General features: G+C 49.4%; 6 protein-coding genes across 6 annotated transcripts; 5 read left to right on the top strand and 1 right to left on the bottom strand.

The window, feature by feature from the left end:
• Positions 1-12: 12 nt before the first annotated feature.
• On the top strand, positions 13-2,140 carry FSUBG_3234 (uncharacterized protein; the record flags this gene model as incomplete). The annotated part of the gene is made up of 3 exons (XM_036681093.1): positions 13-186; positions 270-565; positions 619-2,140. The coding sequence occupies 3 exons, from the start codon at positions 13-15 to the stop codon at positions 2,138-2,140; spliced, it is 1,992 nt and encodes a 663-aa protein (XP_036541195.1).
• Positions 2,141-3,177: 1,037 nt separating this feature from the next.
• FSUBG_3233 (uncharacterized protein) lies at positions 3,178-3,960 on the top strand (the record flags this gene model as incomplete). The annotated part of the gene is made up of 1 exon (XM_036681092.1): positions 3,178-3,960. The coding sequence occupies one exon, from the start codon at positions 3,178-3,180 to the stop codon at positions 3,958-3,960; it is 783 nt and encodes a 260-aa protein (XP_036541194.1).
• Positions 3,961-4,723: 763 nt separating this feature from the next.
• Positions 4,724-5,881, top strand: FSUBG_3232 (rapid response to glucose 1; the record flags this gene model as incomplete). Its single annotated transcript, XM_036681091.1, has 2 exons — positions 4,724-5,458; positions 5,555-5,881. The coding sequence occupies 2 exons, from the start codon at positions 4,724-4,726 to the stop codon at positions 5,879-5,881; spliced, it is 1,062 nt and encodes a 353-aa protein (XP_036541193.1).
• A 768-nt stretch (positions 5,882-6,649) lies between these two features.
• Positions 6,650-7,576, top strand: FSUBG_3231 (uncharacterized protein; the record flags this gene model as incomplete). The annotated part of the gene is made up of 2 exons (XM_036681090.1): positions 6,650-6,825; positions 6,928-7,576. 2 exons carry the CDS (start codon positions 6,650-6,652, stop codon positions 7,574-7,576), a joined length of 825 nt encoding a protein of 274 aa, XP_036541192.1.
• A 36-nt stretch (positions 7,577-7,612) lies between these two features.
• On the top strand, positions 7,613-7,939 carry FSUBG_3230 (uncharacterized protein; the record flags this gene model as incomplete). Its single annotated transcript, XM_036681089.1, has 1 exon — positions 7,613-7,939. The coding sequence occupies one exon, from the start codon at positions 7,613-7,615 to the stop codon at positions 7,937-7,939; it is 327 nt and encodes a 108-aa protein (XP_036541191.1).
• An 878-nt stretch (positions 7,940-8,817) lies between these two features.
• On the bottom strand, positions 8,818-11,257 carry FSUBG_3229 (uncharacterized protein; the record flags this gene model as incomplete). Its single annotated transcript, XM_036681087.1, has 7 exons — positions 8,818-9,850; positions 9,899-10,292; positions 10,339-10,489; positions 10,539-10,652; positions 10,700-10,798; positions 10,854-11,067; positions 11,136-11,257. 7 exons carry the CDS (start codon positions 11,255-11,257, stop codon positions 8,818-8,820), a joined length of 2,127 nt encoding a protein of 708 aa, XP_036541190.1.
• Between the last annotated feature and the right edge of the window lie 4,896 nt (positions 11,258-16,153).

Genomic DNA, 16,153 nt, shown 5'->3' with positions numbered 1-16,153 from the left:
ATGTCCTCCAGTATGAACTCGCTCAAGGTCCCCGAAAGCGGGCTGCAGCTGGAGGGCTCGACTGGCAAGGATGCCAGCCTACCTTCCCAGGCTTTTGCAGTCACCTTGAGTGACAATGTTATTGAGGACATGATCAAATGCGTCCAGAACGGAGATGGCATTCAACTTTCTCTTGGAGCCAATCCTGTAAGTTCACGGAACCTCTTGTCACACGGATCCAATACTAGTCATTTGGCTCCTGATTTCGAATGCTAATGTGCCTGTGCCAGACCTTGCTCTTTGGTTCCAAGTCCCACGCCATTGAGCCGCCCTCCGACTCGAACCCATACGATCTTTACCTCACACGACCTTTCGAATCGACACGAACTGCTGAAAAGATACCACACACTGGCTCTCTCTTTGAAAAGCCATCGGGCGCTACTTCGAAGAAATTGAAGACTGGCAAGGCCGACAACACCACTGACGGCAAGACCGCAAAGTCCAGCAAGAGCGCCCAATCAGGACGAGATTCTGATATCGAGACTCTTCAAAATGGACTTGCGGCTCACGCTGCTTCTCGGGAGAAGTCGGTCTCACTTGCATATAGTTTTAGGATGATCATACTGACATGTTTTGAAGGACTCGCGTGGTCGACAGATTACCCGCGAAGAAGGCAGCTATCAAGAGCAAAAGCAAATTGCTCGACTCAACTCCACGATCGATCCCCCAGTCACCAGGTCAAGTTTCGCTCGGGTCACTTACACCCAACCCTACGACATCACAGCCCCTTGACCGAGCCAAGGGAGACCGAGCCATGCTGGTGCATGAGCTCGCTGTGCAGGATCGCTCATTTGATTACCTGTCCAAGAAGTGGGAAGGCAAGATGGAAGACATGGAGCCGACGCTTCGAAAGGTTGCTGATGATCTCGACGATAACAACAAATGGTCATTGAAGAAGAAGTCCTGGAGAGACCTCGATGTTTGGAATTATGATTATGATACCCAAGAAGTACGACAGAAAGCGATTGACAACGCTGTTCGACAATATGACAAGCAGAGAGTTACCATCTCAGAGCCAGAGTGGGACAGACTCCTACCCAAGGAGGAGCGAGGAACCGGCAAGAGTCTTAGCCGAGTGCAGGCCAAGATCACGAAGACTGTCAGCACCCCGTCAATCAATGTTGAAATGGCGGATGGAGGCACAACGCCTCGAGATAGTGGAGATTCTCAGGATGCCAACCGGCCAAGGGCAGGAGGAGAGGCTATGTCAAGGTCCACCTCAAACCCTCTTTCTACTAAGCCCAAGAAACCCACTGCACAGGAGGCCCAGGTCAAGCGTCTTTTGGGTAAATCCAAGGCTAAGACGACTGTATCAGCTGCACCCTCCAAGCCGACATCCAAGGTGTCTTCTGCTAAAGCATCTCCCACCAAGGCACGGCCGACCGCCGCGCCCAAGGCAAATGGGGGAAGGGTTCTATCGCAGGCCATCATTTCTAACTCAGACACCTCAGAAGATGATGCTGCTGCTCCTATGGTCAAGCCTAAGCCAAAGGCGGCGCCTAAACCGGCACCCAAGATGAGAGACACGGTCGTCGCCAAACCTCGACCTGTGGTAAGGGAGCCAATGAAGCAGCAGATTACGGCCAAGCGACCTCGCGAGGACGACGACTCAAGCTCCAGCTCTGGAACACCATTGTCGAAGCGCATCAAGCCCAAGCAGCCTCTTCCTGCCCCCCGACTTAAGCATCGACCATCGGACGCAAGCCAGAACTCTCGCGGAACGATAACCTCAACCTCGATGAAGAGCAAGAACACGTCCCCGACGAAGTCTTCTCCCCTGGCATCATCGCCACCCACGAATGCCTCGGATCTGGAGAATGAGGCACCCGCTGCATCAATTGTTGCGAAGAAGCGCAAGGTCGAAGGATTCAACAAGGGTGGTGTCACGAAGCGACCTGCAGCATCAAGGTTCTCTGACGATCTTGTGCAGAAGGCACAGGCATTCAAGTTATTCTATCAAAAGTATGAGACGCTGCACCATGAGATTTCAGCGTTGGACAATCCTTCAAGCAGGAAACTGGGCCATTTGATGGAAATGAGAGACCGACTGAAAACGATGAAGATGGAGATTTACAGCGAATGTCCCCCAGAGAGGAGCTAAAAGGCGGCAATAATACGACAGAACAAGGACAAGATAGGGAGGGTGTGGGTGTTTGATTTCAACGGCGTACAGCATCACGACCGGATAACTTTTACAGTTGCATTTTGCATTGGGAAAACAGGATCTGCATAAACGAGCCACCTGTCGGACAGGAAAGGAGCTCTCTTTGATATTTGCATCGTTTTTCTTTTTCTTTTTTTGATACCACATGAGAAGACAAGATAGGCCAAACGCGGCCAGAGACAAAGCCAAGCCAAGCCAGGCAGTTAGATTAGGCAAGGCAAAAGCCAAACAATACAATACAGCAAATGTTGAAATTGAAACCGTGATATTCATATACACAACATTGAGTGATAAAAGAAACCTGGTGTTTGGTTGAGAGCCTGGCCCAGTCGAGAGTAAAATCAGTCAATAGTGACAACGATAGCTGGGTCCATGGGAAGATGAAGTGGTACTATGACGTGAGGCGCATGTGATGGGGGTGCGTGATTTACCTATGGATTTACCAGATTGGGTCCTCAGGTTTGATATGGATGGATGCTGAGAGGGTTGGTTGCATTGGTTGGTCTCTTGAGTTTTTGAGTTTGGTGGGGGCCGTCCGTATTTGTGTGTTGAGCTGATTCAGGACAGGACCCTCCGAATAAAGAAGAGGGATTAGCAAATAGCGGCTGATCATGGATGTCCAGTTTAGAATGGGGCTGTAGAGCACATAGAAATGTCAAGGCAGAGACTGCGTAGTAATCGTAGCACGGAGCTTTATTTAGTCTTTGTGCCGTTTATGCGACTGGCCGTTGCTAAAAGGAGTTTGTTTGAATACTGTAGAGATAGACAATGAACTCTTGTATGCGGCAACGCATCTTAAAGACATTGAATGAAGAAGGGGATAATTCACCAACACATCCATGTCCCACAGGCAAACTTGTCTTGAAGATGTATAAATATCAGCCCAGATGTGAGCATCTTGATTCTGGCTTTCTCATCAACTTCAGTCTCAATCTCAGTCTCAGTCTCAGTCAAAGCAACAACCATCATCCACAATGACATCCAGACGATCCCAATTCGTCAAAGAGGCGCCTCCTGGAGCTTACTCCCCAGACCCAACATATGTCTACACTGTCCACCCTCCTCAGACTCAAGATCCGTTCCGAAACTTGCCTGCTCGCATGGTTGAAGACTACAGTCAAATGTATCCTCCCTCTTCAGCTGCAACAAACATCTTCGTTCCTGGCTGCTGCCGTCATCGTCGCCGTGCGTCCCGGTACTCAAAGACCTACGAAAGCGAAGGTTCAACCAAAAGCTATGCTTCTTACGAAGACGCTCACCCTGCTCAGCCTGTGGATCGCCTCCCACCACGCATCGCTCTGAAGCAGCTCTCGGATTTTCTTCACGAAGCTGGCATCTTCTACAACACGCAGCTCATGGACTTTGCTCGTGAGCATCAACGTCAGGGCCACGACACCTCCAATGAAGCACTTCTACAGTGGCTCTGGAATGACTGGACCCGATCTCGCGATAGCCCTACCCGTGAGAACTTTACATCTACCAAGGCGAGCATTACACTCTTGCTTCGTCAGGTTGAGACCGCCATTGCGACGCCTTGGCTGGAGAACGCAGACCTAAACGTCAGATTCGACTTCAGCTACAGAGCTCTTAAGAGTGCTTGCGATGAGATTGTCAGATTGTCAGGCAAGGTCATGAGCGATTGGCAAACTTGTCGATTTCTAGCTGTTGAGCTCAAGAATGCCCGTGTTTATGCCGATCCGGAGGGGCCTGTTCTGAGACATTTGTTTGTGGGATGGGAGAAGGGCGAGCCTTGGTGATCCTAACGATAAGAAGAGAGGTCGCTTAAGTTGTTAGAGTTGTTTTCTTTTGTCTCCTTTGTCGGGATGTTCTTTATGTGTTTGTTTGGTTGGAGTTTACCATGTCGCCAGGATGAGATAGATGCACTGTACAGTACAGACATTGATTGATTGATTGCTAGGGCGACCAATCGGGAAGACGGTGGAGTTTGAGGTTCATAGCTCCCTTTCCCCTGGTCAATCAGCCACGTGGGCCATGCCGATCACTCATTCGAGCGTGGCTGTGGCGGTGCGATACTGCATGATGTGGCTTGAACGCCAACGTTGATACATTAGTACCCAGGTACTCACGAGCTATGATAGGAAGATAGACTTGACCCAATTAGATGTTAGCCAAAAATTCATAACTTTTTTTTTGTCTCTTGTTAACAATTTTTTCTATTTGCTGCCAGTAGACGAGACAATGTGTGGATTACAATAGCGTTCTTTTCCCCCCGGACTTCTCCTTTGCATTGTAAAAAATCCTAGTGAACAGGGACTATGTTCTAGACTCGAGGTGTCTCCGATATGCTCTGTAGCATACAGGTAGTCTTGTGTTCTTGCTGAGGGCATGTTGAACAGTTGGTTCTGTTCTGAACTTGTTACTCTTGAATTCTTTTTTCTTTTTTTTTTTTCTTTTTTTGCCACACCGACAATTTCCTTCTCTCACTTTGATTATTCCTCTGAGTTGACCTCACGATAACTGGCCAATAAGTGTAGAAAACAGATACTCAGGCTCATCATCATGGGTGTCGAAGCACTCGATTTCCCCCAAATGTGGGAACGTCCCAGCTACACTCAACTAGCAGGCATTCTCCAGAGTCTCGAACTTAGCCCTCCAATATGGAACCACAAGCGTCGTCGCTCCGAGATCCTCGAGGAGCAGGAATCTCTTGCCAGCCAGCGCAAGGCAGAAGTTACTCGATATCTCTCCTCTATCATCAAGAGCCCCTTGTCATGGATCGACGACGATGATGAGAAGGAGGTTCTCTGGACGCAGGCAAGCAAGCGCATGTCGGAGCGGTGTGGACGTACGGCCATGGGAGAGGTTATTCGCAGATGGCCCTTTGGAGAGGGAAACGACGAGTTCGAGTTGATCATTCGAGAACCGGCGCTTACCGGAGATTCTCTGGGTTTCAAGACCTGGGGGTCTTCGTATGTGCTATCGCAGCATCTTCCTCGCATGGCCGAGACATCACTATTTCGATTGTTCGATGAGACGTTGGGTCAACCACGACCTGATGTCCTCGAACTCGGTTCTGGGACTGGCCTCCTGGGTCTTGCCGCAGCAGCTCTATGGAAAGTCCCCGTAGCACTCAGCGATCTTCCTAACATCGTTCCAAATCTTAGAGAGAACGTGGCCAAGAACACTGAGCTTGTCAAGTCTCGCGGGGGATCACTCACAGTCGGCGATCTCACCTGGGGAGGGAGCCAAGACGAGGTCGATCAGACCCTGTTTGGGCAGCCGAATCAGTTCAAGGTATGTTTTTGCTCGTAGAGATCTGTGATTGCGATTGCAGGGCGATGCTTATATGACTCTTGCTTACAAACGATGTCTGACCCCCCTGGTGACTAGATTGTCCTCGCGGCTGATCCCATGTACGACGATGAACACCCTGCGCTTCTCGCCTCAGCCATCAGCGACCACCTTGCTCTTGGCTCCGATTCACGCGCTGTCGTCATGGTCCCGCGTCGAGATGCCACCACAGAGCGCCTCCTCGAGTCGTTCCGCCAGGCTATGCTTGACCTCGACACCCCCTTGTTCTGTGAGGAAGAGGACGAACTTGCGGGACAGGACGACTGGGTTGAGGACGATGACGCGGGAAATGTGCGGTGCTGGCTGGGTGTCTTCAGCCGTGGTGGCTCACCGCCGACTCAAGTCGGTGATGCAGCACCCATATAGCACTCTCTGACTGGCCACTGGACCCAGTGATTAATAGAGAAAGGGGGAGTCAGCTGCTTGAAGAAGAGACGAAGTTGATATATACGATGGAAAATATCAGACGAACTGCCTTAGACATAGACACTGAGCGAGTGAGGAAGCCATAGCCACAATAGAGACTAATGATTTTATGCAAGCAATTGCACTGTTTGAGTCATGAACAATCAGCAGACGCTGCTCTAGGAAGTAGTTCATAAGGAACCCTCCTCTCCCTCTTTTACGCTTCTGCTTCTTCTCTTCTTCTCCACTTCTACGCTAACACACCACAACACCACTTCCAAAAGCTGCTTTTCTCTACACATACAACAAAACATATTCTTCTTTCTCTATCAAAGCATTGATGATCATCAACCTTGATATACTCTCTTTTATCCAATTGCACAATTTCATCCACGTTTAAGCTACGTCAGGATTCAGTGCCAGTTGTTGATTCGCAACTAATCTAAATCTACAACTCGAGCTCCTAATCACAGCCTCAAATCAACGACGCTGATTAACCTTGAATCGTGATTGGCCAACGAGTTCCTTCCTACTTAACATCAAGCTCAGACATTCATTGTCTTTCTATTTCCCCTGAATAACAACCTTTACTCAACCGTCTATCACCTTCAACCTCACAACACTCACCATCGCTGACAACTTAGACATTTCTTGGACAGTTGCACTTTAGACTACTCGACACCTTCAACACTTGTTCCACATCTTGCTTATTCTCTTACTTCTTTCAAGATGACCGGAAAACCAGTTTACAAACCTGACGAGATACGCTTTGCTTTAAGCCTCATGGAGAAGGATTTCTACAACGATGCGATTTCTAACGCTTTTCGGGAACGATTCAACCGAACACTGACAGACAACCAGATTCGATATTTGAGGAACAAATATGGCAAGGATCCTGACTATGGGTGAGTTGTCTTGTGCCAAAAAGGGCCTTGCCTCTTGCTCTTGAAATTAACTAACCCATTCATCTTTGCTCGTAGAGCTCCCCTTTGCAACAAGCAATCCAGGAAACGAAAGGAACGTCGATCTGACTCTGGAGCTGGTTCTTCCGCTTCCCCAGGCTCAGAGTACGTTGCGAATACCGCCCCGATGTCCCTTTCCACGTATCTCTCTAACCTTAGAAACAGAGGATCACCGGCTGAAGCCAAGAGAGCTCGCCAAGGGTCTTTCAAAGCTTCAGCAGGGCCTTCTCAACAACCCCCATACCAATTTGGATCCCTTCCATCGCAATCACCAGTCAAATTTGAAGACATAAAATCCCCCAGCCCGTCTTCTGTCCCCTTGTTCCACGCAGCACCAATGGCTCAGATGGGAAACCTTCGTTCACCACCGACAAACTCATATAGCCTCTTCTCAGGAGCACCAGCTCAGGCTGGCTTGGGGCATATGCCTTTAGCTGACTCCTGGCAGACTCAAGCGAGCGCAAACTTCAACGCCAACTTTTCCCCGATTAACACTCATTTTGGCCAACACCAAATCAAGTCAGCAGAGCAGGGAAGTCCTGAGAGCTGTAAAGCTGCACTGTACCAGACACCTCATCTGTCACCTAACGCCCAGCCTTCATATGCCTCTTATCTGCGACAGCACCCAATAGCTGGCTCTCACCCGCCAGTCTCATCTCCGCAACAGACCGTGTTCGTGGGAGGCGGAGTCTAGGAGCCCTCCGCTACCCAACACTCACCGTCCATCAAGATGGAAATGCCCCTATCCAACTTTGCTCAGCTTTCCGACTTCATGTATCCTCGGCAGGTATCACACACTGCAGAGCATAAGCAGGAGCAGGTGTCTGAGAGGCCCAGACGAGATGATGTTGCCCCGGTGTATTGTGAGGAGTACTTCGAACCAGCTCAGCAAGCGGCTGAACAAAGCGAACCGCAACCAACACAAGATCAGGATGAGGACACTTCAGAGCAGAAAATCCCACAAGATCGTAGGCAATCTGCTGCTTCGGGCACTTCTGACGACAGCAACGAGCACAAAGCTGCCAAAGCAGGTTCCTCACACGACTCCAAGAACTAGAGTGGTGGCTATGGGAATCAATGTGAACACGATCGATCCCAAGGGGCTCAGTGCCACCCGGGATCTGAAGTTGATCATCGCCAAGTCGTACTCCTGAGGTGGTGGCTGAACTGTCCCACATTGTATACTATACTTGACATAACCCAGTCCATGGGGACTTGCGATCCCTCAAACACCTTAGCTCTTCTCTGTGATAGTCCTGGGCCTCTTTGTCGCTGCTCAAGGCAGTGATTCGTCTTCCCTTGTTTGACTTGTCCACAGGCAGAGTCATACGTTTGGCGAAAACCACCAGCTGAGCGTTCTGAAACCGGTTCCTCAAAGCTGTGGACTTGATGCATATCACGAGGCGTATAGGCCTGCCGCATGTGTTAGAGTTGATGCCCAAGCTGAAATCCACAGAGCTAAATACCTAAGCAGAGACTCAGTTTGGATACCTAGTTCCTAGGTCCCTTAGTTTAACGAATTAAATAGCTTGCACTTATCTCGATCCACTCGTCATACAATAAACCATAGCATCATAATATAGTTAAGCTTGGAAAATTGATTTATCCAAATATTTCTGGCCTTACCCTCCAGCTCTCTCATATCATCAACTCGCCCGCTAGAGCCTTACAACAGGGTATCTCGTGCAAGTAGAAACGAACAGACCCCCGCATAAATCGCTTCAGGATGCCTCCCCAATCTCCGATACAAAAATTGTGATATGTGCGTAAGCATGCTGGCATAGAATAGTCCCTTAAATCCTTGTGACCCGACTCCCAAACACTCTTCAGTATGAAATAATAACATTAGACGTAACGTGGCATAAGTATGGGTAAGTAATTCGACGCAACCATTGCGTCGAAATAGAAGGTTATAAATATGGTTGAATAGTATGTTTACACCACAATGCTGACGTTGCGACGGGTGTCGACCTCCTCAACCGGGAATTGGAAAACGACCTTGAAGAGATCTCGGAGATATGCATACCGCTGTGAACTCTTCATCATCATCTGAATGCTCTTGGCCATCTCCTGGGCAGTAACGCGCTTGCCTCGGGCTGGCAAGGCGTGATGTCTTGGAATTATGGCATCCGTAAGGACGGAGTTTTTGTACTGTGATAGCAATGTTGAGTGAGAAATGAGGGACCCAAACGATCCAGGAGGAAGATCCTGCACAAATTTCTGTAATGCAGCAGCAGCGGCTTTAGGCTCATGGATGGTATCACGGTTGAAGCCAAGATTCATAGCAGCTCGGAGAACGAGTACCTTTGCACGCGTCACGTTTGCATCTTCTGATGCAGCTGTAGTGGTGGCTGTGCTTGAAGTCCTGGTGCTGCTCTTTGAGTAGCTGGAAAGATTGGACGCGCTACTCGACCACCGACCGCGGCTATTATCACTAGGAGTGCCTAGGACAAGAATGTTGGGCATTGTTGGCGAACGACTCTGTGGAGAGATGGGCGTGTCTTCGAACTCGGTCACAGGGGTTTCTGGAACAGCTGGGTTTCTTGGTTTCTCTTCCTGCCGCCCACTCTTGACACTATCATGCCTCGAATGGACTGAAGATGGGTTTGACCCTCGACTCTGTCGGCCGCTCTGATCATTAAGATGCTGAGGGAATGCGTGTCCGGCTCGAGGTGTTCCCCTATCAGGTCGAACTTGTGTCCAGCTGTCTCGGAATACATCGCATAGCTCCCAGCAGGCTTGGACAGTAGAGCTCAGCAGCTCCTCATCTGGAGGTCTTCCATCCCTTCTGTTCTGCCTGAGATTGAAGAGCATCTCTGCAAGTGCCCAACAGGCCCTGAGCAACTGATCGGTTTCCTCGGCCAGATCACTCCGTTGCTTCATTAGTCGATGACAAAGCGCGATATAGAAGTCCAGTGTGCGTTCTCGGAACTGCTCCGGTAGGGTACCATCCTGAGCACTATAGAGGCTGCCAACTTGTTAGAGTAAGATCCATCACTTATTTGATGCCACCTACTGGTTGTTGAGCTCAAAGCTAACACGCAAAACCGAGTCCGCGGCTTCATCATTACGCTGCCGGACATCGAATAGCGCTTGACAGAAATCGCGACACAAATCAAGGTTGACCTTGACATTGAAATTGCTCATGTCCTCATCTCGACTGTGATAGAGCCGCTGACAAAGTTTCCAGCATGTCCTCCATGCTTTTTCGTGGGCATCAGGAATGCCATTTTTGCCAAGAGCGCGGTTACGATTGATTGAACTGAGCTTAGACAAACTGTTGCACAAGGTCCAGCATTCAGCAAGAGTTGTTCGTAGAGTCTCAATCTCGTCTTGTTGCTGTGGTATCGGCATGGCTTCTGATTCATAGTCTTCGTCGTCACCCTCAGCCTCGGTTTGTTCGTCAATTTCTACATAGATTAGCCAGATCCGGCGACGAAACTAATATTTACTTACTCTCGAGACTACTCGTACTACTCGAGCGTAGTCGGGCCCCATCGTCCAGCATGGATTGCAGGTCCTGTGCTCGGGGTGTGGCACTGTCGATGCTGTACCGCACAGGGTTCACATCGGTTAGAATCGGAGGTCGAACGGGATGAGTCGATGTCTGATGACCGTTTAGTAGGTGGTATAAATTTAGTTGGAGGGTAGCAGACCTTCTCTTGTCCGCCATTGAGAGAGACTAAGCTTTCAGCCTCTGATTTTGGAGATGTCCTTGGACTTGGCCCTCTGTGCTCCATGGCTGGAGGTGCGGCGGCAGCTGGAGCAGCCTGAAAGGTGTTAAATGTGTCGTATCTAGTATGACTATGAAACTTACCCAGCTGGAAAAACTTTCTGGTGCATGAATGACAGAAATAGCCTCCTCGTTGCCAGACTGGCGTACACTCTCCGGCAAGTTAGTTGTGAGCATTAAGAGCTGTGTTTAAGTTAATTCATAGCCCAAGATGTCGGCGGTGCCCATTGTGACTGACCTCCGAACGACGAGTAGCCTTTCTGTCACTAACTTCCTTCTCAATATCCTCTGAGACATCGTCCTCGATCTCGGTCGTTTCGGTACCATTAGATGTGACTGGAGAAGGACCCACAATGTCACTGGGACTCATGACATTGTAGGAGCTACTTGACATGCGATTGGCAGAATTGGGTCGAAGCGAGGACGAATCGGTAGCAGGAGGAGGAGAAGAGCTGAGACATTGGTTAATATAGATTCCAAGAGGTTTCGCGTTAAGCGCATAGCTCCCAAGGCAACATACAATGGTCTGAATGGAGAGCGACGGCTCTCATTCTCCGTGGGCGCAGACATGTCTGTCTGAGGGTAAACGAAAGGGAATGGTAGGCTTCCAGTCGATGACCTCAAAGGGGCTTCAAGGGCCATGACGAGAACGTGGAGTTTCTAAGTGGTATTGAGCTACCCTGACGGTGATAGTTGAGAGCTCCGATGGCAGAGGGGACCTTAAAACAATTTACAGCTCCAACCAAGCGTCGACGCAAGAAAGCCTTGCGATGCAGCTGTCCCAAGGTTGACAGATGATTGAAACCTGATACAGGAGACAGGTTCGAGATTACCAACAGCTGTCGTGACGGCAAAAGAATAAAAGATGAGCTTGTCGGTTGGTGGTCGATGTGCGGTCGCGCGGCCGGTTAAGAGACCTATGAAATCGAGTGTGCTAAGATCGGGAGGCTGCGTAACTAGTCTGATCCAGTTGAACAGCAATAAGGAAAGATTGAATAAATAGAAACCAACAGAAGGTCCAAATGCTGAATGAAGGGCTCAATGATACTCCGACGATGAAGCAAGCAAGCAAGTTCGTCCAACAAAACCAGCTCACCAAAAGCCGAACCGAAGAGAGAGAATGGTTAGAATGGAGGGGAAAGGTTTAAAGAAACAGGCAGAGCCAAAAGCTGGAGCACCAGCGGTTGCAACAACGGACTAAGGCAGACAGACAGACGCCAGTTTGACAGGGGTTCGTGAGACCGGGTCCCTTGTTCTCGCAGCCCTGCTACATCGGGGTGTTATGGGTCAGGTACTCAATTGTAGCTTTTGTTACTGCGAGAGTCAGGTCACGAATAAGCAGACAGCAGCGTTCAAGCTATTCTTTTGATGCCACCTCTGGTAGCTGTGAGCTGGCTTCGGAAGCTTGCTACCTTGTTACCTGCCTGCTACCTGTCCTGGTTAGCTGCCTTGAGTTGTTATGGAGGGGACCGTACATGCGGCCGGCGCTTGTCGGGAGCGCGATGGTTGGCGCGGTGGGAAACAAAGAGACGCGATAGTTGTTGAATGGGGTATTGTGTATAAGGTCTTGCAGAATTGCTTCGTCAATGGAATTGAAGCAATACAGTTCTTGGAGTGATCCAAAGACTGCAATTATGACCAGATTTATGTTTGTTAATTGTTCCCCAGACTGAACAGGAAAAGATAGAATGTCGGGGAACGTGAACCAAAAGACGGTTGGATCATGAATGGGGCGTGGCCCAGCTGATGGAATATGGGAGGTGTGGATATCGATCAAGCTGGTAGCAGGAGGGGCTCTGCGGCTAGGACCCAACCTGTGACACTTGATGCTCCTGGAGAGTACCCAGCCAGCCAAAAGAAAGTACACACAGCCAAGACAACTCTGAAAGTCTGAATTGTCTTGCCGAGACAAGGCAGCGAGCGGGTGGGTCAGTTGTGTGGACCAAGGCGCAGATGGGACTTTAGAGAGGAGGGTGAAGTTGGGGGCCAGAGATGTTGAGATATTAGGCAGTTGCTGGGTTTCTTTTGAACGGTCTGACCAAGATATTCTGCCGAGGTGATGGGTTGATGCTGATGAGTGCCAATGCGGTCCCGAGATGGGTTTACCGAGTGATTTGAAAGGCTTGGATCTAAGTTCAATATATCGAGGTGTGGCAGAAGCCGTCGACTTGCAGCATCGGGGTGTTGAAATTTGATGCTTAGGGTGAATGGATGGAGCGGCTAATCGTGAGTGGTCTGTCCTCCTGGACCACTTCAACAAGCGGCTTACAACAAGGTCTTCTTGTCTCTGGCTATTTTGTGTTGAGTAAGGTAGAATAGGGTGTGGTCAATGCAACCTGTTGATGACTCCCCCGTGTGTATTACAGTGACTCTTATCATGTAGAGAAGTCGTTTCAATCATTGTACTTGCTCATGAAGCCGAATTGAATCAATTGCAGATGACTCGCATAAATTCACTGGTGATGGGATGACAATATGTCTTTCTGATGGAAACGACAGACCTAACAACCTACAGCGTCGTGTAAGTCTGAAGCATTACCGTTGGCGGGAGGAGAGGCTGGCTGGCTGGTTGACGAATGGACCATGGATCAGGGAACGGGAGGCCCACTATGGTTAGCACCTGCCCTACGTACAGATCGCAATCATCAGTGTCCCGCGGTAGGTACATTCGATGCCATCTAAGGTACACCTACCTCACCTAAATCAAGCCAGGTGGCTGAGATCAGGGAGAGGGAAAACTTCCACCTTCGGGCTGTCTTTTTCATCTTTGAATCATCATTCCATCTTTCTGTCTAACAGCACAAGTCAGTTGCCAGCCCCTTCGTCCCGATTTGCCGATCTTGCTAAATAACTGACAGCAACTACTTCTGCAAGTATATTTGCCCGTCACTTTGCGCTCAACTTAAGAGCTCTGCACCGCTACAAGACAACTTCCAGCCGCCCGTCCATGACAAGGAGCCAGTCAAATCCCGGACAGTTGGCCAGGGTAGATGGATCGTGGCTCCAAAACTCGTGGGGCACATTAAAAAAAGGACAGGCGTCGGCGCTTAACTCATGGTGGGACTGGCCAATCCTCGGAAGTCCCCCACTTGCATTGCTTCCACCAACGACCTGGAACTGTCCAATGCTATCCTTCATGGTGCTATGTGTTCAACAAGCTACGCTACAATACACTTCCGAGCTTTCCTCCCCAGTTCAGCCGTACAACAATATGGGTACTGAGTCGATGCCATGTGCCATGGCCCGCTGCACGGCATCAACGGTACGGAATGTGACACCCACTGCTGTCTACGTATTTAGGATGATCGGCAACCTAAAATCGGAATCCCAACCAGCTTCATGTTTAGAAAGGACATAGACTCTTCAGCTTTGCGAACAACGCCCAACATGATCTTGGGTTACTTTGCTTGAAAGTGTGCTGCGACTGACGATTCAGCCGGCTGACAGCCTTCCGGCTTAATGCTTTCTCAGTGGCCCTCAAAAGGCCTGTTGGTTCGATACAGTCTCCGTTGCTTTTTAGATAATAATCCATCCGAATTACCCTGAGGATTGATTCAAACAACTGCGGTCAATGAGGCAGAATTCTTTGTCCACTTCCACAGTTAGCTTGAGGAGTGGCCCTCTCTCCTCATCACCCCAAAAGTCAATGACCATAATGCCAGGCCTTCACGACGGTGCTTCTAAACGCCCTGGGCTCGCAGGGGTACGATCAGGATGTAGAACAAGCCAATCAACATCCCAAACCTCAGAACCCGGCGAACCCAGCAGTCTGGTCACGGCGGCTTTGGCAACGCTAAAACGAGCCGGTGGCCCCACCACCCGAGTTTGCAGTACGTATGTCCTTTGTGACGCACAGTTCGCTTGCTCTGGAACATGACTCTTGTAGCAGGCAGTTCAGGAATGTCCAGATGCCAACAGTTTGGCGAAGTAACAACATAAGATTCGAACAAATACTAGAGTATGCTTGAGCTGGGCCCTCTAGTCAATCTCTACCCCCCCTGGATTTTCAACTCTAATCGCCATGGCCTCTAGAGCCTATCACTCACTCACTGTCTGGTAACTTCAAGGTATGGAGAACGGACAAGGACACATAACAAACAATCATCTTCAGGTCTTTCTTGTTTACGACTGTCAGAGAACTAACACCATAGATGGATTCTGTTCTCATTCAGAGAACATTACAAATCCATTCGCTTATAATCAGACCAACACAGTTAGCCCGCGAGCTCATACAAACTAAGAGGAAGTTTCCAACACTCTTTCCGGACTGAACCCTCAGCTAGGTTTACAGGAAGAAGAATGACTACGAGACCAGAGACTGTATTGTTTGCTACAACCCATGGCATAACAGACGGCATCGTCTGGGGTCTGAATCCTAGTAGCCAATTTAGCGTGGTGACAACCCAACGCCTGTTGCGTTGTTTAGTTATCACAGCGCTAGACAGATTCTCGGAATTCTATTAACGATCGCCAATCCATCCAGCCGGTGCGGGGACTCCCAGCCCTTGTTGAATACCTTAGATGCTGATGTACCCTTGACAGCTCCACGAGTTCACCTCAAGATTCTGAATGGTATGTACAAGCTTTGTGCTCCTACTGAGCCGGGGATCTTTCTCGATTCTTTTTTCGAACCCAAGAGCAGGGTTGCGGTGTGGATTTACCCCTTCCGGAACATATCCGGCGGTCCACCACTGCAGAGGTCAGAATGTGCAGATGCGACCCAACAAGGAGGGCTACGTACATCCCCAATACACAACATATGAAGATGTGCTTTTAATCTATGGAATAGATTTACTAAACAACATGACAAGAGCTTTGAGCCCGAAGTGGACTTCCGAGTATGCACGAAAAAGCCACCGAGGGAAGCACAGAATGCAGTGCATAAGCGCCAGCCTGACTAGACCTTTGACACTTTGACACTCTTCTCTTTGGCTCGAGGTTGTTTGTTTATCGTGTTGTACAACTCGATGACTCAATCTTTCCACTTGCGGTAACCAGTCCGTCTATGCTGCCTGTCGAGGATCAAGATCATGTTGGTCGATCAACATAAGAAAAAGAAAAGCGCGGTTATTGGCCAAGCTTGTTACTACACAACCAAGTCAATTGGGTGTGGTGCATAGGAGTTTCCTACTGCTTGAAGTATCCTTAATTGTCTTTAATACACCACAGCACATCTATCCATGAATACATCGTTACCCATGAACTTGCGGCCCGAACAGCCACCCACTAGACGGGCTCTTCCGAACCAACGCCTCTTTGTCCTATTTTCATTGTCTGCTCCATGACTATGGGATATCCACGCCGCTGATAGCAGGGCGGCTCGAGGTACTGAATAGGTCGAGCGACTTAACGACAGCCAAGATTGGAAATTTATGACGGGCCTCAAAGAGAGATCACCCGCTAGTGCATTGGCCTTCAGAAAATCCCGATCTTTTGGAAGCCAGGTCCAAGCCACACGTTGTGAGACTCAAGCATGGTGACTGGCTTGCATATAATTGTTACTACCGTTAAGGTGGTGGAAGAGTCGGAACTCGAATA

The sequence above is a fragment of the Fusarium subglutinans genome (genome assembly GCF_013396075.1).
Source record: "Fusarium subglutinans strain NRRL 66333 chromosome Unknown NRRL66333_c0000028, whole genome shotgun sequence".
Taxonomy (NCBI): Eukaryota; Fungi; Ascomycota; class Sordariomycetes; order Hypocreales; family Nectriaceae; genus Fusarium; species Fusarium subglutinans.
This window is presented reverse-complemented; position numbering and strand designations above follow the sequence as displayed.